The 26,847-nt window shown below is 45.3% G+C and overlaps 1 protein-coding gene across 2 annotated transcripts in view; it reads left to right on the forward strand.

Annotated features, from left to right (window-relative positions):
- CDCA5 (cell division cycle associated 5) overlaps positions 1-4,607 on the forward strand; it is a 96,975-nt gene extending 92,368 nt beyond the window's left edge. For both annotated transcript variants that reach the window (XM_086938508.1, XM_086938509.1), the window contains one exon: positions 1,302-4,607. In XM_086938508.1, the coding sequence (XP_086794634.1) occupies positions 1,302-1,382 (81 nt within the window). In that variant the 3' untranslated portion in view covers positions 1,383-4,607. The remainder of the gene's footprint in view (positions 1-1,301) is intronic.
- Positions 4,608-26,847: the final 22,240 nt, after the last annotated feature.

Below are 26,847 nucleotides of genomic sequence, written 5' to 3' on the forward strand. Positions count from 1 at the left end.
CTATAGAGAGTCTTTCCACAGTGGATGAATTAGTGCAAGCCATAATGCAAGAGCTGAAATCTGTGTGCATTTCTTCTCATTTTCGCATAACAGACTAACCGCTGTTGAAATTGTGCCTCAATAATTGCCCTGGCGTTGTGGATCACTAACCTATCTACACGTCCCACTTTCATTTCAACTTCTCTGGGTCGTTTCCCGGTTGGTCCGGGATTGTTGCGTAGTTTTAGGTTGCAGTATTTCTATAAAATGTTACAGCAGTTTTGTTTGTTTTTATTTATTATGTCCACACGTTTTTGTATTTTCTGCTATTTCTTCTGCTCTCTCCTTCAAGGATTCTGGTCCCTATTGTTGGTCCTAGCAACCTTGGCGTGGTTTTCCCTGTCTTTTTTGCCTCTACCTCCTGTATTTTTGACTGTGTGCTGCATTTCGTTAGCTGGTTTAGGTACTCTGGGCACTTTGCCACTGCTGATCAGTGGCAAGTACAATTGCTCCCTCTGTAAACTACAATTCTGATTTGTCCTCCATGAGTGGCAGATTTGGTTTGCTGGTAAGTCACTAGTAAAGGGCGGGTTCTTGGAAGCTCTGGATTTATCGATAATCCACCCAACCCTACACCGAAGCTGAGAGTGGTGTACCTGGAGAGGTGGACTTGTGGCTCATGTGCTTTCCTAGATTTCCCGTCTGCCAAATATAGTTGGGGCAGGGGGAAATCAAGGAGAAGGACAGTGTGTGACTTGGCACAAGGGACACTGAGCTGCTGCCTGACTGGAGGTCAGGGTGGGCATATGCTGCAGCTTCTAGGTTGCAATGACCTGTATGGATGTGGGTATTTATAGTGGGTAAACTTAGTTGGGGGTTGGGGGCAACAGAACACTATAAGATCAGCGGCTCTGGTTTTAGAGATGTACATCAAATGTGTAAGAGGAAAGGAGACTGATGACGAAGACTACAACCAGCATTCAGACATTGGTGAGAACCATGTCATTAGGTTCTGCTGTCTTGTGTTCTTTTAGTGAATGTGTTGCTTCCAGGTCTTTGAATGGATGGTATTAGCTGACCAGATACGTTTTCCAGAAGAGGGATGGTGTTTAAAAAGATTCTCAGCTGTAAAATAAGTGTTTATTCTAGAGTAAAATAGATGTTTGTTGCAAAATAAATGGACCTTACCAGAAAGCTAAACAATAAGATGTCACCCTTCTGTGTCATGACCTTGAAACAATATTGGAAACCATTTTCGTGCAGATTGGCCACTAGAAATAAGCAGTCCTGACTGTTATTTTTTTGTCTTTATCTTGTTACAGAAATCTGACCTGGATCACTGGGCAGCACAGATGAACGCACAGTTTGAAGAAGCGGAGAAGTTTGACCTTCTGGTGGAATGAGTGAATGGCCATTGTTTACTGCCTCTCAGCTCTTGGAACTGCGCATGGCCATCAACGCCCATAAACTCTTGTAGGAGGTCGCTTGTAAATATGCACCTGATGGACATTCACTAACTAACTTATGGTGAACTGGGCCTGTCTGTCTCTTTCTCCTTCATGTATTTGTCTTTCAGGATCCGGCTTTGGCTTCAGGTTCTGGGGTTGTTTTTTTTTTGCCATTTGTCAACCTTGATGTTGCTTGCCTCTTGTGACCTGTTGGAGAGTGCGTACTGCCGTCTGTGAGCCATCATGCTTTTTGAAACGAGGTTCCAATGGTATCTTCAGTTACTGGTCAGGAAATGCTGAACGGTTTTATTAGGAAACAATGATAGCGATGTCGTATTGTAAGCTGCTGTAATGATCGGCTGTCCTAGGCTTCGGGTTTGAATTTTTGCTTCAGTTTCTTAGTAGAATTAAAATGCGCCATTTTAGGGGGCCGAGGCTGGTCTATACAACGCTGGCTCAAGACTATTATGCAAACTGGTAAGGCGTGGTACATTTTAAAGGCAGTGAAATGTCCTAGATGCTGTGCTCTTGTAATCTAATTTTGAAACCCGTAATGGCAGATTTCTCTTGGTGAAATCTGCATTTGTTGATCAAGTTGTTTTTTTTTTTTGGAGTATTAAGTAGTTCCAGCCTCAAAACGTTGACCATGTTAGCTAACATCAGATGTTCTGAGACCCACTAAAGCTTTGTCTCTAAAGGGTAGTAGGAAGGGCATCTGCTCAGTGTGATAATAGGACGCATAGAGCCTGTGGCTAGTGTGTGCGGTCCCGAGGATGGAGGTCTGTGGTTGGCATGTCCAAGGGGATACCAGGAGGACTTGCAGAGAACTTCCCAACATGCCACAACCCAGGCTCGTGCCGCTGCTTGTCACGGAAAATGAGCAAGCTAATGTTCTGAAGATTGTGTTTTGGGATCAAAGCAACTAACAAACCGCCCAAGGGACCAGCTGTGAACCTGAAGCTCTTTGCAAGAAGACCTCATAGTGCACCAGATGTCTCACGGTGCTAACCCATAATCACAATAATAAAACATCACAACTGCACGGCTCCTTGATAAGGGAGCTGGTGACCCGCCTACCTGGGAGAAAGTCCGACTACTGGAAGCCAAACATATGCTACTAGCTTAAATCATTGATGTGTTCTCTTGACTTTTCTGTGAAATAGATGTATTTTTGTACCTTTACAGGGCCACCGACCGCCCTCTTCTAAACTGACTCGCTTCAACCGCTCAAGTTGATTGAATACACTCGACGACCAGTGCGTGTTTAAAAGGGCCTATGTAGTACATAGAGTAAAACATACCAGCCTGTCAAGTGCATGTGTCTGGATAGTTTTGTTCAGATGCTTTAAGAAGGCCAGACCAGTAGCTGCACCGGGATGTCTCGGATATATGACGAACATCACGCAAGTCTGGTTTGCAGCAGCCTGTCTGTTGGGTGTCATCGTTTTGATCTGAAAACGTATTTTTCTTTGTCCCAGGTGTTAAACAGTTGCTCCCTTTGCAGTAGAATAACGAGGACTGTAAGCTCCCCAACCCTCTCAAGTGTTAGGGCGAGTTTTTATCCTTTAAAGTAACAAAACCCCGTTTCTGCTTTTAAGAAGCAACACAGTGTTTCTGCTTTTAAGTAGCAAAACAGAATTTGTACCTCCGGGACTGTGGAAAGGAGGACTCTTGCATTACATAGTGATGGCACATAAGGGTGGGGGTGTACACGCCCAAGTGCAGCCAAAACGGCCTCCTGTCAACTTTGTGGAAAGTTATAAAAGGGTGTAATGTAAATAAGAACTGTTTTTCGCAAAAATCACAAAACTCTGAAAAACGATGTAGGGGCATGAAACTCATAAGCTAGAACATTCTAATGCGAAATTCTGTTTAGAATGTATTTCGCGGAACTATATATCTGACGTAAGGACAGTTGTTCGTGCAAGGGGGATGTTCTTTAGCATTCCGGCCTTTTCTGATGTGGACTGGCCTGTAGAGAAACAGGGAAGGTTCTCGTGTGAGCTGGTGCTTTTACAAAGCTTGTAGTGGAACTGGCATGTAAAAACAACGGAAGGTTCCCTTTTTGCGCCGGGGCTTTTACAAAGTCTGCCCTGCTCCTGCATGTCTGTGTGTGCAACTTGACCCTTAGATTTGTCTCCACACTGCTTGCTTTTCAAAGGTGCCACCCTACCTCGGAGCAATCTCCATTTCACTCTTGGTCCACCAGCATTGGCGTTTCCACGTTTTTTGTGTTTCAGGTCCTCACAGCCGGTCTGGTTTTCACTCTCTTCGCAGAGCATGTGAATAACACCCATACATGTGTGGAAATACATATTTTACGTAATTATGTTGAAAAGCTCCAGAAAGAGCTTTCGGATGATGTCTGGTGATGATGATGTTGGACACTGCCTCGCGACTGTTCTATTGTTACAAATATAAGAAAGACGTTTCTCACAAGAACCAGCTTCAGAGAATTGACCATGTTCTTCCTTGTTCAAAAACCTTTGCAGTTGGTTGGGACAACATTTGCTGTTTTCATGTTCTGCAAGATGTTTACTAGATGCTGCACTGGTATTTTCTGTAGGTTGCAGGTTTCCAGTTTCTTCTGTAATACTCGTCATCGGTTTTCTGCTTTGTTTTAATGTATTTTATGAATGTTTTCTTCCTCTCTTGGCAAGATGTGCTTGATGCATCTTTCAGGACCATCTCGAAAGCGCTGGGAGGAAGCACATATTCCCTCTCCACACTTGGGTGCACTTGCTGCTGACTACATCATACTCTACCTTTAAGCGCAGAATCCAAGTGTATGTATAAGAAACTGTGTGGTAACAGGCCCCACTCCAGGGCTGTCTGCCTTCTTTGGCTTTGTCAAGTCAAAGGTGCCAGAAGCCGCGAGTACCCTAACCCTTCTCTCGCAAAATTAGTCATTTTTACAACGGATTCCAACAAATTAACTTGGCGATATATTGAGTGAAATCTGAACAAGAGGGCAAAACTTGCATGCAGAATATCGGCAGGAGACTGCTTTGAGCTGAAAAACTCTCGGGCGTTGTTGATATAAGTTTTATAGTTACCGCAAGACGCTTTCTTCTTGAACCAGGGTTCCGCAGGATAAAATTAATGTATGGACACGTTAATTTTGTGATATTTTGCCTGGACCTAGTTATAGCCTTCGGTCTTAATAAAACAATCACAAAAGTGTGTGACTATTTTCCACATTTTATTTAACACAGTCCTAACTTTCATTAATAAATAAGTGATCGAATTTCATTAGCAAAAGTAAACTAACTTTAAACCCTTTTCTTTTTTATTGCGTCAACTGCTTACGTTATTGGGTTGCTTGTCGTCCTTCCGATGGGAGTAAAAAAATGTTAGAACAACAAACCATGTTTAGTTTTTTCTTAACATATTAGCTGACATGCCTAATTGGAGAGTTCCAACGTTTTTACACATTCACCCCTGTTAGAGGACTAGCAACTGCATTTTCTAATCCGGTGTCATTGTGCATAATCATAGCATGAAATGCTAGTACTATTCCTGGTTCATTAATCGCACAATGTGTTGAGGTCTGTATTATCACAACTGGATCTCTATCTTGTAACAAAGAACAAAACTGAAAATGACTCTTGAATGTGTGTGTGGGAACTGGGAAAATATTATAAGGGACAAAGTACCCCCTTATAACACAACCATTTTAGAGAGGGGGTCCAAGGGAAAGTTTAAAGACCACATACAATGACACTCCCCAATTAAACAGTAAATACACAAATAAGTGATTGTGGGTTTAAGAAAAACTGTTGAATTGAGCCTGACTATCAAAGGAATATAGCAAAAGAAGAAAGAAAGAAAAAACAGTCTAGTCCCACAGGATATCTCCACAGTTGTAAGGGTACCCATCAGTTTTCGATCAGTTCCGCCCTGTTCATCATTTGAGACTCCTCACACCGAGGACAGCAATCCTGCAACCACTTGGTGTTGAGAATAGTGGTTGCCCTCGTGTGTCATTTGGTGTAAGGCTGTTAACCGTGAAAACTGAGTAAAAGCAGTGCATATAAATAATAATAATAATGGTGTGATAATAGTGAAGGGGTATAAAATTGGAGAAATGGGAGAGAAAAAACTTTATTGCGTATCTCCTATGTTTCCAACGCTAAAATGTGTGCTAAGATATAGTAGAAAAACAAATATCTACTATTAATGATCTAATAAGGTCAACATGTTTCTGCAGACTCTGGACCTGCCTAGGCGCCCAGCTGCATTCTTCAGGACCACATCTTGCTACTGCTTGTGCACCCCAGTGAAAGAAAAAATGGAGGTGTTTTAAAATGCACTGTTTGCAAAAGGTTTTTTACATTACGTTACTGCAAGCGAACCGATTGTCCCTTGACTGGTTCAAGTCCTTGCTAGAATACAAAAATAACAGACATACAGGCACAACACAACATTTTGAAAAGATCAGTTAGAGGCTTAAGAAAACACATTTGTTGTTTAGAGCATAGTATTTGGTATGTAAACTACATATCCCTATCGAGGTACTTTATTTACAATACCGATTTCAATATCGGACAGCCCTGGCTTACCTTAGGGGTAGGAGGTACACTCTACGCCTCACCTGGCTACGGCTCAGGTAGGTGGAGCCCCGCGCTGAAAAAATAAGAAGACATACATACACAGAAAGAGTGTCAATCATACCGCACATTGTGTAGGTCCTTGGAGTTTAACAAATCATTGTATACATTTATTTAGTTGCTCGAGTTTCCATGAAAGGGAAGAGTGTAGTCCAGAACCCTTTCTATATAAGGTCACGTCACCTAAATGCAGTTTTATTAAAGTGACATGTAGCTCACAATTCTGGGCGATAATGCAAAAAAGCGCATGTAGCCTGGTGCTGAAAAAACTCTTACTTCGCTGTTTGTAGTATCCACACTAAGAGAAAACAAGGCGAATGCCATGAATCTTTCTTTCAGGAGCGAACTATCTACATAGCATATGTTGCCCCTGCTTGAATATGATGCTGTCACTCGTTTATCAAAAAATGCATCTTGCCACTTACGTAGATACAGGCGCAAAGAAACCTCAGGGACACCTACTAGCCCCTGGCAGAAAACCCAGTCATACAGCCTAAGAGCCATGTTGCCTCGATAGACAAATATAAAAGCGGACACTATGAAGGAAACTTGATCGCCCCTCGCAGAAACCCCCCACTCACGGCTTACAGCGAGGGCTTCAACAAGTTTAACAGGCGCCCTGTAAGGGGTACCAACTCACAGTTTAAGTCCTCATGCCACTCCGCTTACCTCTCCGTCGGTACTCCAGGCGTCCTCTGTGCCGTTTGGGGAGGTACCGCAGTAGAGGTAAGCGCCATCCTTGTATCTTCAAAACAACGACGTCATCTCGCTACAGTCACTTGTGCTTAGTGCCTAATTGGAAATGTAGTTTAGTCACCTAGCAACACGGTGTGGCCGTGTTAAATCGATTGAGAAGGGTAGTTTATACTGCCAAAGTCTAGTTTAGTGAGAAAACAGCTTTTTTATAACAGAATATTTCTCGATGTTTGAAACGCCATCTTTGTATCTTCAAAACAGCGACGTCATCTCGCTCGATGTTGTGGAGGTCACGTGTGCTCAGTGCCTAATGGGAAATGTAGTTCAGTCGCCTAACGACCCAGTGTTGCCGTATTTATTTATTTAGTCGATTGAAAAAGGTACTCCATACTGCCAATTTATTAATATACTTTGGCGGAAAAGCATTGCATATTGTCAAATTTGCTTTTTTGTAAAGGAATATTTTCCGTTGTTTAAAGGCACAATTTTTTTGCTTTATAATTACCAAATTCAAGAACCATGGTAGGATCAACCTATAGCCCTCTAGTATTGGTGATAATATGTATGGTGCCCTTATATTGTAGTGCACATTCACCCAGCATTCTATCTCAACAGTGCTACGTGCAGGCCTTCACAGCCTGCTAGGTCATGTAATTCCGCAGCTGCGAGGCCCAAACATGTGTAGCCAGGAATACTTGATCCTGCAGATTTTAATGGCAACCAACCTATTGATCATTCCATAGCTCAGTGGAACTGGTAGTTTCGCAAGCTATGATATTCTATATTTAGACCCAATTGTTGAGTATCAATTTGCGACCCTACAGTTTCAGAAATGGAGTAAAAGACCATCTTCTATACCGAATCTCACTCTAAACAATAACAATCATATTGGTTTTGGTTCGGTCCAAGCACAAACATCTATCATGACTGGCCCGTATTTATTATTATCCTGCCTCAATTGCATAATGATTCAGTAGGATGTCATACCTGTAATCGGATTACAACTGTTTGAGAACCAGTGTCTTGTGTTCATCTTTCTGCTTTCCTTTATTGCGAGAGCCCTCGCCCATAAGCCGGCCCTTCTCATATGAACAAACAATGTAATCTTTTTTATAGTGAAATATATGCTTGAAAAATGTAACTGTACCTTTGTTGCCAAGTGGATATGTACCCATCTGCATTCAACAAGAATGGGCATAGAGGGGGTTCCACCTATGGCACATCTAGCTCCGATGATCTATCGAGCGATTCAGACTCCTCCAACCCGGGTCAGGCAACCAATAGAAACCAAGGTAGAGGTAATCGCCGCGTATGGAGAGGACCAAACTTTCGCCAGACTCAATATATGCCTTGGTGGCAACCTAACCCTTGGATGCATGGTGGACCACCGTTTCCACAACAATTAGGTGCCTATGGTCCGCAATTTAACCCCAAATTCAACATGCAGCCTTTTTTAGGCTATGGTCTGGGTCGATCACAAGGCAGGAGACGGACACAGCAAGGCCAGGTCCAGTGAAACCTACCGCCCCCCTCTATGGACCTGCGGAGCAGGTGGAAGGTCCCACAGGAGCAGGCAGGATCCAGCGCGTGGACAGCCTCTTAATTAATCTGAGCTCTAAACAACTGAACGTAGAACACGAGCATGCCTTGATAGGGGTTTAGGATTTGTAGCCACTAACACCGGAGACCCCTTTTTGACTCAAATGGTGATGGCACAGTTTTTTAGAAAAATCCGTCTCCATTTCTTCTTTGCAAATAAAGCAAAGGAAGATGGGTTATTGTCTGATACCAACACTGGGTTAAAAAGACCATCTACTTTTAATCCTCCTACAGCAGCTCTACCGGCAAAAGTTGTGACTTTCGAACAGGCCGTGGAGAGTGATTTAAAAAGGCTATACCAACAAGCACATCACCCCTTTATGAATTTGCCCAAAAGTGAACAAAAAGCACCGAGGAGTCTTACAGATGATGACTCTCTCACGATAAAACCTGCAGACAAAGGAGGGGTGATTGTCCTGCTCGATACAACTATGTATCGGAAAGAATGTTTGAGACAATTAAAGGACAATAGATCATACAAACTCCTCAAGGAGGACCCTACAGATAGGCTTACCAAGACCATAGGCCATATAGTGGAGGATGCCCAAGCAGAGGGATGGGTAACTGCTAATGAAGTACAGTTCCTGAGGGTCACTAATCCCATCATGCCTTATTTTTATGTACTACCAAAAATACATAAGGCACAGAGACCGCCTCCAGGCCGCCCCATAATATCTGGGATTCGGTCACTCCTAGAGCCTTTTGTAGATGTGTTCTTACTACCTATGGTCAAGGAGATGCCGACCTTTCTCCAGGACATGAAGGATATTTTTCGGATCCTTCCCGAGATAGATTTCGACGTTTCGACTGATACTTTGGTATCATTCGACGTCGAGTCTCTTTACACATCCATCCCTCAGGACGACACTCTACAGGTGATCGAAAACCTCTTGTTAGAGAGAGACTGGGTTTCCATGACCCCAATACACCTGATCATGAATCTAGCCACCATTGCCATGAAAGAGAACTTTTTTCTGTTTGAGGACACTCTTCCTACAAACATCTGAGACCAGTATGGGCAGTGTCTTTGCCCCAAGTGTAGCCAATCTATATGTCCACAAATGTGAACAGGACCAGATCTTAACAACAGAAAACCCATACCACGCATCCTTACGGGTATGGCGTAGATATATAGATGATATCCTGGTCGTTTGGAGGGCAATACCGATGAGTTATTACGATTCCATCAGTGGTTTAACTCAAGGAACAACTTTTTGCGGTTCACCATTGAACATAGTAAGAAAGAGCTGGCATTCCTGGACTTCCTAATAACAACTACTCCAGAAGGTCTGAAGTCTGAACTGTTCAGAAAGCCTATGGATAGAAATTCTTTATTGTGCTATGAAAGCTGTCACCCTAAGGCACTTCGGGATAATCTCCCATATGGACAGTTCTTGCGGATTCAACGGAATTGTTCAACCAAAGAAGCATTCCAAGAACATACAAAAACGCTTGAAAATCAACTGTGCACCAGAAAATACCCAAAAAAGCTAGTGCACCGCTCTATGAAAAGAGCTGCGAATAACAATAGGGAAGCACTATTAGAACTGTCCACCCCTAAAGAAAAAATGCAGAGGATTACGTGTGTGAACACCTTCAGCACTCAATCAAATAATATTCAGAAAATCATAAAAAAACACTGGTCAATTTTGAACAAAGGGTCAGAGCAGTTACCACCACCACTATTTATATTTAAACGGGGCACAAACTTAAGAGACAGATTGGTGCATACCAGACCCAAGACTACAAACACACGGGCTGTAGGTACCATGTGGGACATGCCAGCGGTTGAGGGTCATCACCCTTGTGGAAACTGTGCAGCATTTCCCCAAAGGATTAGTTACTTGCCTGTAATCCTAGTTCTCTTCCAGGGGTATCCTCATCAAAGTCATAAGCATTAGAATATTCCCGCCCATGCGCTGGACCCCGGAAACATTATTTTATATGTGCCCCACATATATATATATAAACAATTGCAGCCTAATAAACACCAGAGCTGAATTATGCTGTAAAGAATTTCCATAAACCATGAACAAACATGCATTATAAACATGAGAGACAACAACAGTTTTGTTTTAGAACTGTTTTAATGCTCAGAAAGCAGTGGAAATTCTCATGGAACACTGAAAGCATAGGAAGCTCCCAGGCTGCATTGCAAAACTACAGTCTAAAAAAACTAAAAAGCTAACCTGCATCAATATGAAGTAAACTGACACTGTGCCTTTAAGGCACCCATGACCCCTAGCTTCCCATCATGCCTCAGGGGTGACAGTTAGGTCAGTTGTTCTTTGCGGAGACTGAAAAAACCATGAAACATTTAGATTTACCATATCTCCAACTTTTAAAATAATCCTTTGCCATGGGAGGCGGGAGGGTTGCTTATGACTTTGATGAGGATACCCCTGGAAGAGAACTAGGATTACAGGTAAGTAAAAACTCTTCTCTTCCAGGGGATCCTCATCAATAGTCATAAGCATTAGAATAGAATAGCGAGCCTCACCTCATCTCCCTGCGGGCAAAGGAGTAATGAAAACAGTAATATCAATACTAAGCCTAGAAAAACTAAGCTTGTACAGGCCGCAGGCTACCCAAATAGATTCCTCAAAGAGGCTTGTTCTACTGGAGTATCAGTCCTGGAATCAGATTCAAGACAGTAATTCCTTGTAAAGGTATGAACTGATCTCCAGGTTGCAGCCTTGCAAATCTCAGACATAGGGACATCATGTAAGAAACCTACTGTGGCCGCTTTCCTCCTAGTAGAGTGTGCTTTAGGTGACAACAGTAATGGCTTGCCCGCCAGCTGATAAGCTAATTTAATACAGGAAACAATCCATCTGGAGATGGATCTTTTGGCAGCTGGAAAGCCTGTTCTCATTGAACCATAGTTGACAAAGAGCTGATCAGGCTTCCTAATACTTTTGGTATTTTCCAAATAAAACTTAAGCACTCTCTTGAGACCTAAAGAGTACAGAGACCGCTTAGCAGGGGTCGTAGGGTTTGGAAAAAAGGATGGAAGAGAAATGGACTGATTAATATGAAAATCAGAGACCACTTTAGGTAAAAAAGGATGGATGTGCTCTTAAGACTTCTCTGTTGTGGTGGAAAACAGTGTAGGGTTCTTTAGTACACAGCGCTTGGTGTGGCTCACTGGTTAGAGGCGGCAGACCCAGAAGCAGAGGACGGCCCGGAACCAGGGTTCAATTCCTGACACGGCTGGGTCGTGAACCAGGGTCAGCAGACTTGATAATTCTTGCCTCAGTGCCTACTCTAACCAGGGATCACACTCGGCAACTCTGGGCATTAGCTTGCCTCATCTCCACAACGGCCCCCCACAAACGCCGGGGATGCCTGGTTTCACCTTGGAGATACCCAGGAGGGAACATCTCACAGGGAAAGCCAGGACGGGTTCCCCAGCGGTCTATAGCGCCAGGACGCCTCCGGGTAGCAGTGCGCTTTACAAGACACACACATTTACTTACTCTTCGCGCTGATGTAATTGCCATCAAGAACGGAACCTTCCAAGAGAGGTGTTGCAACGAGGCCTTGTGGATGGGCTCGAAAGGAGGCCCAATCAACTTGGATAGCACCAGGTTCAACTCCCAAGGAGGAGAAGGATTTTGCACAGGGGGATAGACTTTCTTCAACCCCTGAAGGAATTCCTTGACCACTGGAACTTGAAAGAAAGAAGTTTGGCTTGGTGATTTACTATACGCTACAATGGCTGACTCTAATGGAAGCATACTTCAACCAGATGTTGCTAAGGAAAGGAGTTATGGTACAACAACCTCCTCCTGCCCCGTAGTAGGGTCAAGATGACGCTCCCTGCACCACATATAAAACCACTACCACTTGAACGCATAAGACGCTCGTGTGGAAGGCCACCTAGCTTCTCTGAAAATGTGCATACATTCAAGAGGCAGGTTCAGAGGTCCGTACTGCAGGACTTCAGGAGCCATGCTGTCCGGTTCAGTGACGGGAGGTTGGGATGCAGAATCCTCCCGTTCATCTTGCTCAACAGGTCTGGTCTGCAAGGCAGCCGTTTGTGTGGACACACAGACAGATGAAGAAGGTCCGGGTACCACCACTGCGGTGGCCAGTCCGGAGCTATTAGAATCATCTCCATGTTCGACCTGAGGAGTTTGGAAACCACCTTTGGGATCAGCGATAGGGGTGGAAATGCGTAAGCAAATGTCTCTGACCAATCCATCAACAGAGCATTCCCCTGCGTCCCTGGCCGGTGGTATCTGGAAGTAAAGGCATGGCATTTTTTGTTTTCGTCGTCTGCAAACAAGTCTATAGTTGGACAACCCCAACAACGAAAAAGCTTGTCTACTACCTCGTCGTTTAGCACCCAGTCTGGCTGATCTTCGAAGTGCCTGCTGAGTGAGTCTGCCTTGATGTGTAACTCGCCTGGAAGGTGCACTGCTACCACTGAGAGATTCCGAGCGAGAAGCCAGTGCCAGATCGCCTGTGACTCCAGGGAGAGAGGGCCTGACCGTGTGCCTCCTTGTTTGTTCATATAGAACATGGTGGTTGTATTGTCTGTCTAAACCAGGACTGAGGTGGTCTTGATCGCTGGAAGAAAAGCTTTGAGAGCAAGATGCACCACTCGGAGCTCCAGCATGTTGATATGGTAGGTCTGCTCTTGCGCCGACCACCGACCTTGAATCTGAAGGCACCCCATGTGTGCCCCCCAGCCTTGTAGAGATGCGTCTGTCACTATTGACTGCGTTGGGAGAGGTTGGTGAAAAGGTACTCCCACCAGAACATTCTGCGGTCGAGTCCACCATTTGATGGACGTCTTCGCTGCTTGAGGCAGACTGAACCGGTCCTCCCAACATCCTGTCGCTTGGTCCCATTGGTCCTCCAGGGCCTGCTGTAAAGGCCACATTCTCAACCTGCCATTCGGTATGAGAAAGATGCAGGACGCCATGGAACCTAGCAGGGGGGCAACCTGTTGGACTGTTGGGTTTCGAGACTCGAGCAGAACTCTGCATTTCTGACTCATAGAAAAAAGTCTCTCCTCCGAAGGAAACGCTTTTCCTAATTTTGTTTCCAGAACGGAGCCTAGTTAGTGGATGAACAGTGTTGGCCGTTGGACTGACTTCTCCACGTTGACATGGAGCCCGAGCTTGTGCAACTGGTGCAGGCAAAGCTGGAAATCATTTGCTACCTGTACAGGAGATGGATCTTTTAGGAGCCAGTCGTCCAGGTGCGGCTAGATGAAAAGTCCCTTTTTGTGAAGGAAAGCCGCCACCAATGCCATGCATTTGGTGAAGACTCGTGGTGCAGACTTGAGCCTGAAGGGCAACACTTTGTACTGGTAATGTTTGTTGCCGATCACAAACCTCCAGTACTTTCGGTGACGCAGTGCAATCGGGATGTGAAAGTATGCATCTTGCAGATCCACCGAACACATCCAATCCCCGACTTGCAGATGTGGACATATTTGGTGAAGAGCTAGCATGCAGAACTTTTCCTTGACAATGACCTTGTTTAGAAGACGAAGGTCTAGGATGGGTCTGAACTTGTCCTCCTGATCTCTTTTGGGAACAAGAAAATATCTGAAGTAGACTCCTTTTCCCCTTTGAGAGGGAGGTACTTCTTCTATAGCTCTTTTTTGCAGAAGAATTTTCACCTCTCTCCGGAGCAGGTCCAGCAGATGGGGAAGAGATTTCTTCGGAGGAATGTTCTTTGGGAGCGCACAGAAACGTAGCATGTATCCATTGCGCAGTATATTCAGCACCCAACTATCTTTTGTGATGCTGACCCACTCTGCCAGATGTTGTGAAGCACTTCCTCCCACTGGAGTGGGCAACGGCGCCAGAGGAAGCCACTGCTCAAGCCTTTCCTCCCCTCGCCGTGTTTGAGGACTGCTGGTGACCTTTACTTCTGCCCGATTTGCCTCCTCGAAATTGGGTCTTGCCTTGACTCTTGTTTTGGGACCACTGAGGGGTTTGAACCCTCTGTTGAGCCCCTTTGCCCTTGTTGGTCTTAAAGCGGCACTTGAACTCCTTTTTCTTCTCTAGACCGACCGCTTTCACAGTGTCCAGTTCGGTCTTCATTCGACTCATCTCCTCGTCAGCGTGTTCACCGAAAAGGGAGGAACCAGAAAAAGGGAGGTTTAAGATGCGTTGTTGTGCATCGGGCTTGAGGCCTGTCAGGCGCAGCCAAGAAGACCTCCTGGCACAAACTCCATGGGAATAAGAATGAGCCGCTAGCACTGCGCCGTCCGCCGCTGTGCTAATTATTTGGTTAGACACTAGGCAGCCTTCTGTCAGTGTTTCCTCAAAGTCCTTCTGGTCCTCTTTTGGCAGTTTGGACTTGAACCGATGCATGGAATCCCATAGGGCTCTATCATATCTACCTAATAGAGCGGCTGCACTGGAGATCTTCAGAGAAGAAGAGGCAGAATTGCATACTTTTTGACCCCACGAGTCCTGCGATTTGCTGTCTTTATCTGGTGGAACTGAGGAGGAGGCAGCCACTGCATGTGTCTTCTGAGCCACTGCTACAATCACAGAGTCTGCTGGAGGTTCAGCTTTTGCAAATACTGGGTCGGAGTCAGCTGGCTTGTATTTTTTCTGGATGCGAGCCGGCACCGCCTTAATAGTCGCTGGAGTTAGAAAAATGCCTTTGACAGGATCCATAATTCCCGGGACCAAGGGTAGTAATGGGCGAGAAACAGATTTTTGATGCAGTGTTTCAAAAATCACTGTCGTAGCCACTTGAGGGACAGACATTTCTAAGTTCAGTTTCTTAGCCCCTCTCTGAAGGACATCTAGATAAATGTTGATGTTGTCCACTGGAAAAACTCTAGAGATGGGGCGTGGGAGAATAATTTCTCCTGGAAGATCGGGTTGAGGAGGAAGAAGAAGAAGAAGAAGATGGAGTTCTTCGACTCCTGCGATGAGCACCATGCCTCCTTTCACGTGATCTTCTTGGATTTTCCTCCCTTCTGGGAGAGCGAGATCTGGCTAGATCTTCCCTTCTGGGAGAACGAGACCTGACCGGCTCTCGAGATCTGGATGTCCTCCTCACAGGCGATCTTTCTGCTTGGCGCCTGGGAGGGCTGCGTCTGTCCACTTCTGCCACCAATCTTTGGAGTGGAGACCTGTGCTCAGGACTGGCGTACTCTCGCATCCGCTTGGCAGCCCCTGATTCTCGCCAACGGTTGGTACCATCTAGGGGACAACCTCACCACCTCCGAAGAAGGTTCTGTCCGTCATAAAGGTGATCTATTGACCGGACTTCTGGATCTTGAGGGTGATTTTGAGGAGCCAGAAGATGAAGAGGAGTGGCGCGAAGCCGATTCAGTCACCATAATCACAGAGTCCCTTGCCGTTGAATCAGCCCTTTCATGAGGCCTCGACGTCAGGTGTTCTGACGTCGAATGCCTCGACGGTGACGAACGTTGGACTCTCGGCGTCGAACAGCGCTGCACTGCCGACGATGGAACCCTCTCTCTCGACGTCAAACCTCTGGGGCGTTGACGGAGCAAGTAATCTCTGAGTCGAATGTCTCGACGGCGAGCGATGCGAGCGAAGATGGTCTCTCGACGCCTAACGGCGATGACCAGCCGACGACTGAGCTTCCTCTCTCAACGTCGAATGTCTATGCGACGACGGCGGAGGAGTATCGGCCACCCTCTACGCCGAGCGCCGAAGAAGATAGCCTCCTCGACATCTGGTTGTCGACGGCGGAGGGATCTTGGGCCTCGACGCCGATTGTCGCCTTGTTGACGACAGCAGAGGGGTCACACTTCTTGACGCCTATCGCTGTCTAGATGACGGCGGAGGTGTAACGCCCCTTGGCACTGATCGTCGCCCGGTTGACGACGGCGGAGGGGTCACACTTCTCGACGCCAATCGTCGTCTAGATGACGACGGCGGAGGTGTAACGCCCCTCGACGCCGATCGTCGTCTGGTTGACGGCGGAGGAGTCACCTTTCTCGACACCGATAGTCGCCCTGTTGACGGCGGAGGTGTGACCTCCCTCGACGCCGATCGTTGCCTGGTTGACGACAGCAGAGGGGATTTAGACGACGGAGCTGGAATCCTCGACGTTGGCAATGAACCTGATCTTCTTTTCGGCGGCGAGCCTACCGTCGATGGTCGTTTTTTAGGTCTCGCCTGTCGATGCGCATGCGCATCGAGCAAGCGAGACTATTGCGAGTTATCCACTCTTTATCCACACTGCAAGGAATCGTGGCGATTCCTTGCAGTGCCCGTGACTTTTAAGGTCAATGCGCATGCGCATTGAGCTTATGCGCATGCGCATTGACCTTAAAAGCGCGTGCGCGTGCACGTCCGTCTCCTAACAACACACACACACCCTCTCCCCCGCTCCGCCCCCTCCCCGCCATGTCTGCCCCCTTCCCGCCGTCTCGCATTTCTCCTCCCCCCTCCCCTCTCTTCCCTCCTTAAAAACAACGTAATGAAAACCATCGACTTGTTCTTCTTTACTTTCTATGCTTTCGTTTCCATCACAACGGTGCTTCTCTTCTCCTCCCCTGTATTTTCTTTCATTTAAGGCTCCCTTTATCTCCATACTCCTCGCATTATATCATCACATGCCTCCTGTCACTCCTGCCCTCCCCTTTCATCACGATTCACGTCTCCTTTCATCACGATTCTCCTCCCATGCCTGCCTGCCTGCCTCAACTCTCCGCCTCCCGATCTTTTTTAATGTTTTTTTGTAGGTACACATGACACGTGTACATAAGGAACTTCCTCTTAGCCCTACCGACACAGTGCCCGAAGACAGCCACCAGGACTGGTCAGTTTTATAATGCATTGAGCATTGCGGAAAAAATGAATGCGTTTCTGACACGGATCATTAAAAAAACAAGCTTTTTCCTACATTACCGAGCTGCTACTAATTAAATAGCACACACACAAGTATCTCGGCAAGGGGTCTCTTTAACACTTCCTCCTGCAGACAGGACTGATTTAATGTTTCTTGTTTTAAGCCACTGAGTGGACGGCTACTTACCAATTAACATACCTTCTCCTTTCTCAGCGACATGAGATGCCCTGCAACTGATAGGCACAACTACAAGGGTGGGCTACCTTCAGGGGAGACTTTGCAAACATTTGCATTTGAATGTCTGCACAACGGCAGCTCCTTCCAGGGGTAATCAGTGTGTCCCAGTATCAATGTCTGCTCAGGAAGGGCCAAGCGGAGCCCTTCAGGACATGCACGCAGGGGCATCTCCGCATTCAGCCTGCCTGTTCCCATCCCATCAATCACCGCTGTCTGCGTGCTTGCAGTCTGCTGGGTAAACTCGCAAGCCCCGCCCCTCGGTCGAACTAATCCCCGACACTCAAACTGCTGTTCCTGATAAAGACGACATGGCAGCTCTGAAGTAAGCTGGCACGTCACGCGGCTATGTAAATTTACATTGTCAATCTTTTGAAGCACAAAACGCCACGGGTCTCTCTGTGACAAACACTGGAACAGATGAATCAGTCATGGCGCAGATACTAAATCAGCATGAACAACCCCCAGCCGTTAGGTATACCCCGTTTATCCTCACAATTTACTAGCAGTTTTAAAACCTGGCGCCCAAAGTATTCGAGATGATGTTTTTATATACATTGTTGACTTTGTGCAAGGAAGCCCACTGGGCTTTATCAATTTATTGGGTGGGCGCATCATTAAAGGTTATGGTGGTTTCCCCATTACAGTGTTCACAATCACAACATGAATACTGCGGAATGTGCATATGTGAGCATGTTGAAATGCAGCTACCATGTCATTTCAAACGGAGGAATTTGATTCTAGCATAGGCCACTTTGTAATCGTCAACACCCAACGTGACATTGAAGAGCGGCTAAAATGGTCGCAAACGCTCCTTCTTAAGTACCAAGAGTTGTGCATATTTGGACACTGCTGTACTAAACTATAGTGGCTCTTCTCTACAGGTTTGCTGTGATGCCTCACTCACCCTCACTCACCCTCACACTCACCCACCCTCACTCACCCTCACCCACCTTCACCCACACTCACCCACACTCACCCACACTCACCCTCACTCACCCTCACTCACCCTCACTCACCCTCACTCACCCTCACCCTCACTCACCCTCAACCCCTCACCCACCCTCAACCCCTCACCCTCACTCACCCTCAACCCCTCACTCACCCTCACTCTCACTCACCCTCACTCACCCTCAACCCCTCACTCACCCTCACTCACCCTCAACGCCTCACCCTCAACACCTCACCCTCAACGCCTCACCCTCACTCACCCTCAACACCTCACCCTCACTCACCCTCACTCACCCTCACTCACCCTCAACACCTCACCCTCACTCACCCTCACTCACCCTCAACACCTCACCCTCACTCACCCTCAACACCTCACCCTCACTCACCCTCAACCCCTCACCCTCACTCACCCTCAACCCCTCACCCCCTCACTCACCCTCACCCTCTCACCCCCTCACCCACCCTCACTCACTCACTCACCCTCACTCACTCACCCTCACTCACTCACCCTCACTCACTCACCCTCACTCACCCTCACTCACTCACCCACCCTCACTCACCCTCCCTCACTCACCCTCACTCACCCTCACTCACTCACACTCACCCTCACTCACCCTCACCCTCACCCTCACTCACCCTCACCGTGCTTTAGAAGACATTGTCAGGCCCGTCGAGAACATAAAAAAAACAGCCGCTGGCTCTTAGAAGAAATCTAAGTCAAGAAACATACATTCTTCTTTCCTGAAACGTATTTTCATGGCACACTGCTTATTCAAAGTTTAAAGACTTGGACGTAATCCCGTCATTTGAGATTACGCGCGGGTTCTCTGTCCTGCCACTGTCCCAGTGCGTTTCTACCCTGGGAATGCCCCACCGTGCGCCGGTCACAATATCTCACAGAGTTCGCACCTTGCTGTCTCGCTGTGGTGCTCTCTCTGCCCTGCAAATCTCTGGCCGTTTTCCCGCTCTATCAACTCCCAGTGGTATTTATGCTATAGCCCCCTCCTGTGGTATTTCTGCCCCCCATAGCTTTGCGGTCCCTCACTCACCCTCAACCCCTCACCCTCAACCCCTCACCCTCACTCCCCCTCACCCTCACTCACCCTCAACCCCTCACTCACCCTCAACCCCTCACTCACCCTCACTCACCCTCACCCACCCTCAACCACTCACCCTCACTCACCCTCACCCTCACTCACCCTCACTCACCCTCACTCACCCTCACTCACCCTCAACCCATCACCCTCACTCACCCTCACCCTCCCTCACCCTCCCTCACCCTCACTCACCCTCAACCCCTCACTCACCCTCAATCCCTCACCCTCACCCTCACTCACCCTCAACCCCTCACTCACCCTCACTCTCACTCACCCTCAACCCCTCACCCTTACTCACCCTCAACCCCTCACCCTCAACCCCTCACTCACCCTCAACACCTCAGCCTCACCCTCACTCACCCTCAACCCCTCACCCTCACTCACCCTCAACCTCATGCTAAAGATTTACAAAAAAACCCATAAACAATTCTAAAAGCACTAACTCTAATGCTGCGAGACCTATTGCATTTCTAATGCTTGTTTGATAAATGACCCGCCGTTAGCTGTTTCTTCAGCTCCGAGCCCGAAGCTGAAGGACGTGAAGACTTGTCCCTTGAAGGTGATCTAGCCCTCTTGGAGCCCTTCTTTACCAGAGATCTTCCTCTGGATCACATTTGGGCTAGGCCATAAATGCGATTCCTCTCCCTGTCCTTAAGAGTTCTTTCTGACAGGCGCTCGCAGTGAGGACAGGTCTGTGGGTCATGATGATCAGGCAAACAAAGTATACAGACATCGTGACTGTCTGTTGAAGCCTTCTTGTTGCCACAAGAAGGGCAGTTATCAAAGAGTGAGGGCATTTTGAGTGAAAATGCCTCAAAAAACTGTCAATAAAAGACAGATACCTACTTGACTTGATGTAAAATGTCAAAGTAAGCCAAAAAAAATCAGAAAAATGAAGGAATTTTCTGCCCGAAAACCGGAAAAGAGTGGAGCTGTGTTACCAGGGACCTTCCTGAAGGAGCCGGAAAGAACAACTGACCTAACTGTCACCCCTGAGGCATGATGGGAAGCTGGGGGTCATGGGTGCCTTAAAGGCACAGTGTCAGTTTACTGCATATTGATGCAGGTTAGCATTTCAGTCTTTTTAGACTGTAGTTTTGCAATGCAGCCTGGGAGCTTCCTATGCTTTCAGTGTTTCATGAGAATTTTCACTGCTTTCTGAGCATTAAAACCGTTCTAAAACAAAACTACTGTTGTCTCTCATGTTTATAATGCATGTTTGTTCATGGTTTATGGAAATTCTTTACAGCATAATTCAGCCCTGGTGTTTATTAGGCTGCAATTGTTCATTTATATATATATTCACTGAAAAAACCATAGGTTTCACACCAGTTATAGTTAGCTGGAAATTTTACTGATATAAAACCATTGAAATTCCCACGTTATAGTTAGTCGGACTCACTATAACTTGCGCGTGCAATGCACTGCTGATGACATCACATATTACATCACTCATGACATGGTGAGTGACATCACTCATGACATCACTGATGACACCATCCAGTGAATATGTGTCTTTCTGAAAAATAAATATTAGTGAGTTATGTTTAAATATTTAAATACATATATTAGTGTTTCACTTTGTGTATAAGTGGCTACATGTGTTGATAAGTAGCTACATGCGTATGTATATGGGTTATTTGATATTTTTATTAGTATCAGTTTGAGTGTCTATATGGTTTGGTGGGGGTATTACTTAGCACATAGATGCATGAGTGACTGACTCTTTGTTTGTATGTGTTTTGAAGACAGCATATGTACAGGACTGTATGGGTGGATGAGTGTCTATATGTGTTTGTTAGTGAGTGAATGGCTGTCTCACTAGTGTCTTTATCAGTAACTACATATGTTTTAATCTAGTATATATGAATATTGATGTATATAAGTGAGTATATGTGAGAGTAAGAGATTGTAAGAGTTCCTGTTTAAATAAGTATGTGTTTCTATAAGTGATTGTTTAAGAGAATAAATATGTGTAATTTTCAATAGAAGTAAGGTGGAAGTGTGTGTATAACTCTATATTCAAATAAATGGTTGTTCAATAGTTTATTTGCACGTGTGAATATGTGTGTGAGTAACTTTTGGATGAATGTCGGTGTGTAACAGGATGTATAGGTGTATCTCTTCATATGATGAGTGAGTATATGTATGAGTGACTATATAGAACTGTTGGTGAATGAGTGGATGTGTATATAGATAGTGGAAGTACAGAATTGCTTGTTGTAACTGATATAGGTATGTCCATTTTTTAAAAATTTCAGTTTCTATTTTTGAATATGTGTCTCAAGGGTTACTTTACACTGAGAGGAGGTCTGTCACTGTGTCACAAGGATGGTGTCATCAGTGATGTCATGAGTGATGTCACTCACCATGTCATGAGTGATGTAATATGTGATGTCATCAGCAGTGCATTGCACGCGCAAGTTATAGTGAGTCCGACTAACTATAACGTGGGAATTTCAATGGTTTTATATCAGTAAAATTTCCAGCTAACTATAACTGGTGTGAAACCTATGGTTTTTTCAGTGAATTTAATAGGTTTTTTAAATGCTAATTCCTAACTATAACCGGTGTGAAACCTATGGTTTTTTCAGTGAATTTCATAGGTTTTTTAAATGCTAATTCCTAACTATAACTGGTGTGAAACCTATGGTTTTTTCAGTGAATTTCATAGGTTTTGTTAATGCTAATTCCTAACTATAAGTTTCACTTTATAAATAAGACTGTTAGCACTCTAGTTGTTCTTTTTAACACTCTGGTACATTCTGTCATTGGGCTACAGTTGGGCTACATCTAGTTGAAATTTGGGCTACATTTACAATTTTTGGTCTCTGGTGGCCATCTTTGGGCTACATTGGGCTACTTTGGGCTACATTTGGGCTACATTTTGGCTCTAACATATATTAAGCCCAATGTAGCACAATACATATTTTTCTAAAGTTAATTTTTTTACAAACCACTTCAGAATAGGGCTACCTGTCCCTACAATTATCCCATTTTTTTTTTTTTTTTGGGGGGGAGCGCTCCCGGAGCGCGCCCCGGAGTGCGCCCCGAAAAGCGTATTTCTGAAAAGCGCCCCCGGGCGCGCTCCGGGGAGCGTCCCGTGAGCGCCAATATCGCAAACGAAAACATGATCGTGACGTATCGCGTAGCCGCGACCGCGTGATACGCACGGCGTAAGCGCACCCGGAAGTACTCGAGCGAATACGATCGCACAACGTAAACTTCCGACGCGCTTACGCTGCGCGCCCCCGGGCGCGTAGCGTAAGCGCGTCGGGTCATGTGAGCAGAAAATAACACTTTTCATTGGTTCATAACAGTTTTAGTTTCATAATGATGAAGCCCCTGGTCTTGTGACCTGAAAATAACACTTCTCATTGGTTCAGGACAGTTTTTTTTCTAAATGATGAAAGACCCCACCTTTTTTCCTTATTCTGACTTTGTCCTTTGACTGAGGAAGACCTGTTTGTTGCTCTCTCTACTTTTTTGCTCCAAATAATGGCTTCAGTAGTAGCATCAGCTGGTGCATCTGCCCCACCACCACAACCACCAAGAGGACCAGCTCCAAATTATATTGGTGGTCAAGAACAGGAGGAGGAGGAAGAGGAAGAGGAGGAGGGGAGAAGAAGATGGCTGCCAGAAGAAAATACACCTTACAAACCCAAACCACACATTGTATGGCAGTTTTTTTCAATCCCAGAGGGGAAAAAAAAGGTGAATGCGCCCAAGGTGACTTGCCTCATCTGCAATGATGAACTTTCACGGGGCAACCCAAACAAAAAATATTCTTTTGGTAACTATACCATGATTCGGCACATGACCAGAAAGCACCCAAACAACTACTCTCGTGCAGAGTTCAGGGAACTGGCCAGTAACCTCCCCCAGTCATCAAGGACCCCCTCCCAAAGAAACCAACCCACCTCATCAGAACCAGAAACATCCGAGGTGATGCCTTGCATTCAGCCGAGATTTGCTGATTTTAAAATCACTTGTTCTGCATGTGGCAAGCTTATCGCCTATGGCGAAAAAAGCGTTAAGCTCATCGTCCTTGCAGGTGATAATCACAAGTGCCCCAAAAAGAAGTAATTTTTTGGGTTTTTTGTTTTTTTGCTCCAGTTGAGCCAGTTTCAATTCCCTTTTTTTGTTTCTCCCCCTAAAAAAATACAAAAAAAATATAAAACTGTTTTGAAAAGCCAAAAAAAGTTCAAAAAACACAAAAAAAATATAAAACAACAAAAAGAAGAAAAAAAAAAGTTCTTTTTAGAACTACCTCCAATTTCTAAATAAAAACTTCATTTTTTTTAAAACTCTGTCATCTTTTTCCCTCATTTTACGCTCCCCGGTGCGCTACCTGGTGCGCGTACCGGGCGCTTCCCCCGCGCAAAACGAAGAAAAAAAATTTATTTTAAATGCCCCGCGGGGCCCTTTTATAGCCCCCACATCAAACCTAGGGGGTCAAAGGGGTCTATCCCTGACGCCTTATGGTCAGTTCCCTCTTTGTTTTAGCCACCTCTTATGTCTCGATTTTACCGAGACACAAGATGGTGGCCGCTCTGGACTGTTTCGAATGTTTACAGACACCCGAGAGCCAATCAGCTTTCCATGCGCACCTCGCGTCACGCGCCCGGAGCGCTCCCTGGTGCGCGCACCGGTGCGCTGCTATAGATATATATATTTTTTGGAACCTAAATTACTCAACAATCCACTGCAGCACATATCTTGAGACATAGCAAAGGCACATCAGGCTACCAATCCCTACAATTTTGCCAAATTTGGTGGAAATCCATTCAGCCGTTCGGGTTAAAAGTGAAATCGACCGCCCTATGGAAATTAACATGGGGAAAACGCGTTTTGGGACCCCCCTTTTATCTCGGCCCCCGCTTGACGTATCCCCCCCAAACTTTCAAGGAAGGACCGGAGCTCGACGAGGCCATTTTCAGGAAATTTTCAGGCAGATTCGTCAACCGGTGCCAAAGTTATTCCAAATAGAATTTTGAGATTTAACATTGAAAAAAATCCTAACTATAACTACCTACTGGCAACCGCCAGTAGGTAATATATATATATATATATATATATATGTGGGGCACATATAATATAATGTTTCCGGGGTCCCGCGCATGGGCGGGAATTTTCTAATGCTTATGACTATTGATGAGGATCCCCTGGAAGAGAACCTCAAAATCCACCAGTATGGACATCGGCAGGAATCGTCCCTGGCAGCAGCGACGTTTTACTAATTGCAACAGCCAGAATTTAATTTACTTAATTACTTGCCCTTGTCAGCTCAAATATGTGGGTATGACCACCAGAAAAATCAGGGTCTGCATATCTGAGCATAAAAGCACCATCAGGTGCAGAAAACAAGCGACCCGGCTGACAAACCACTTCTTAGAAGTAGGTCATGGCCCCACCGATTTTACATGGACAGTCATTGAACAACCAGTAATTCCAGCCCATGTTTTGGATACCAGTAGATATCTCTTCAAAAAAGAACAGAAGTGGGTCTACAAACTCAATACTGATAAGATTGGTCTAAACTAAGACATCCCTTGGATGTCTTTATGATGGGTACATATCCACTTGGCAACAAAGGTACAGTTACATTTTTCAAGCATATATTTCACTATAAAAAAGATTACATTGTTTGTTCATATGAGAAGGGCCAGCTTATGGGGTGAGGGCTCTCGTCATAAAGGAAAGCTGAAAGTAGAACACAAGACACTGGTTCTAAAACAGGTGTAATCCGATTGCAGGTATGACATTCTACTGAATCATTATGCAATTGAGGCAGGATATTGATGGATAATAATAAATACGGGCCAGTCATGATAGATGTTTGTGCTTGGGCCGAACCAAAACCAATATGATTGTTATTGTTTAGAGTGAGATTCGGTATAGAAGATGGTCTTTTACTCCATTTCTGAAACTGTAGGGTCGCAAATTGATACTCAACAATTGGGTCTAAATATAGAATATCATAGCTTGCCAAACTACCAGTTCCACTGAGCTATGGAATGATCAATAGGTTGGTTGCCGTTAAAATCTGCAGGATTAAGTATTCCTGGCTTCACATGTTTGGGCCTCGCAGCTGCGGAATTACATGACCTAGCAGGCTGTGAAGGCCTGCACGTAGCACTGTTGAGATAGAATGCTGGGTGAATGTGCACTACAATATAAGGGCACCATACATATCACCAATATTAGAGGGCTATAGGTTGATCTTACCATGGTTCTTGTATCTGGTAATTAAAAAGCAAAATAATTGTGCCTTTAAACAACGGAAAATATTCCTTTACAAAAAAGCATTTTTTTAAATTTGACAATAGAGCATGCTTTTTCGCCAAAGTAGATTAACAAATTGGCAGTATGGAGTACCTTTTTCAATCGACTAAATAAATACGGCAACACTGGGTCGTTAGCCGACTGAACTACATTTCCTATTAGGCACTGAGCACACGTGACCTCCACGACATCGAGCGAGATGACGTTGCTGTTTTGAAGATGGCGTTTTAAACATCGAGAAATATTCTTTTATAAAAAAGCTCTTTTCTCACTAAACTAGACTTATAAATTGGCAGTATAGACTACCTTTCTCAATCGATTTAACACGGTAACACCGTGTTGCTAGGTGACTAAACTACATTTCCCATTAGGCACTAAGCACACGTGACTGTTGCGAGATGACGACGTTGTTTTGAAGATACAAAGATGGTGCTTACCTCTTCCGAGGTACCTCCCCAAATGGCACAGGACGCCTGGAGTACCGACGGAGAGGTAAGCGAAGTGGCATGAGGAGTTAAGCTGTGAGTTGCTACCCAGATGAACTCCTGGGCGCCCTGTCTCACTTAACCATACCCCCAAGTAATTATATTGTTGTGTACTGTCCAACGTCAACTTTCCTATACTCCATTTTAACAGTTTTTTCTTCGGAAAAGAACCAAATATTACTATTTTTTGATTTGGCTGCATTCACGATCAGTTTATTCTTTGTATTATAATTGCCCAGGGATGTTAAAGCTTTTTTGAAGCCCGATTTTGGTGTGATCTAGTAATACCAAATCGTCGGTGTACTGCAATAATTGAATCTTAGTATGCCCAACCCGGGGTGTTGCTAGTGATGCTCCAGTCAAAGCTTTGCCCATGTCTGCGGTGTATAAATTGAATAACATCGGGGCTAAAACGCATCCTTGCTTCAAGCCGCGATTGGTGTCAATTTTTTCTGTGGCTGCTGTATTTGACAGTTTAATTCTGACCCACGTTCTTGAATATAATGATATGATTGCTTTTAGTAGAAGGGGGTCGATGTTCCAGCTTGCCAATTTCTGCCAGAGAATAGAGCGGTCGACACCATCAAAGGCTGCAGTGTAGTCGATAAAGCAGGCAAAGATGGGAAGAGATTTTCGTGCCACTGCCTTATATGTT

Source organism: Lissotriton vulgaris, chromosome 9 (assembly GCF_964263255.1).
Source record: "Lissotriton vulgaris chromosome 9, aLisVul1.2, whole genome shotgun sequence".
Lineage (NCBI taxonomy): Eukaryota > Metazoa > Chordata > Amphibia > Caudata > Salamandridae > Lissotriton > Lissotriton vulgaris.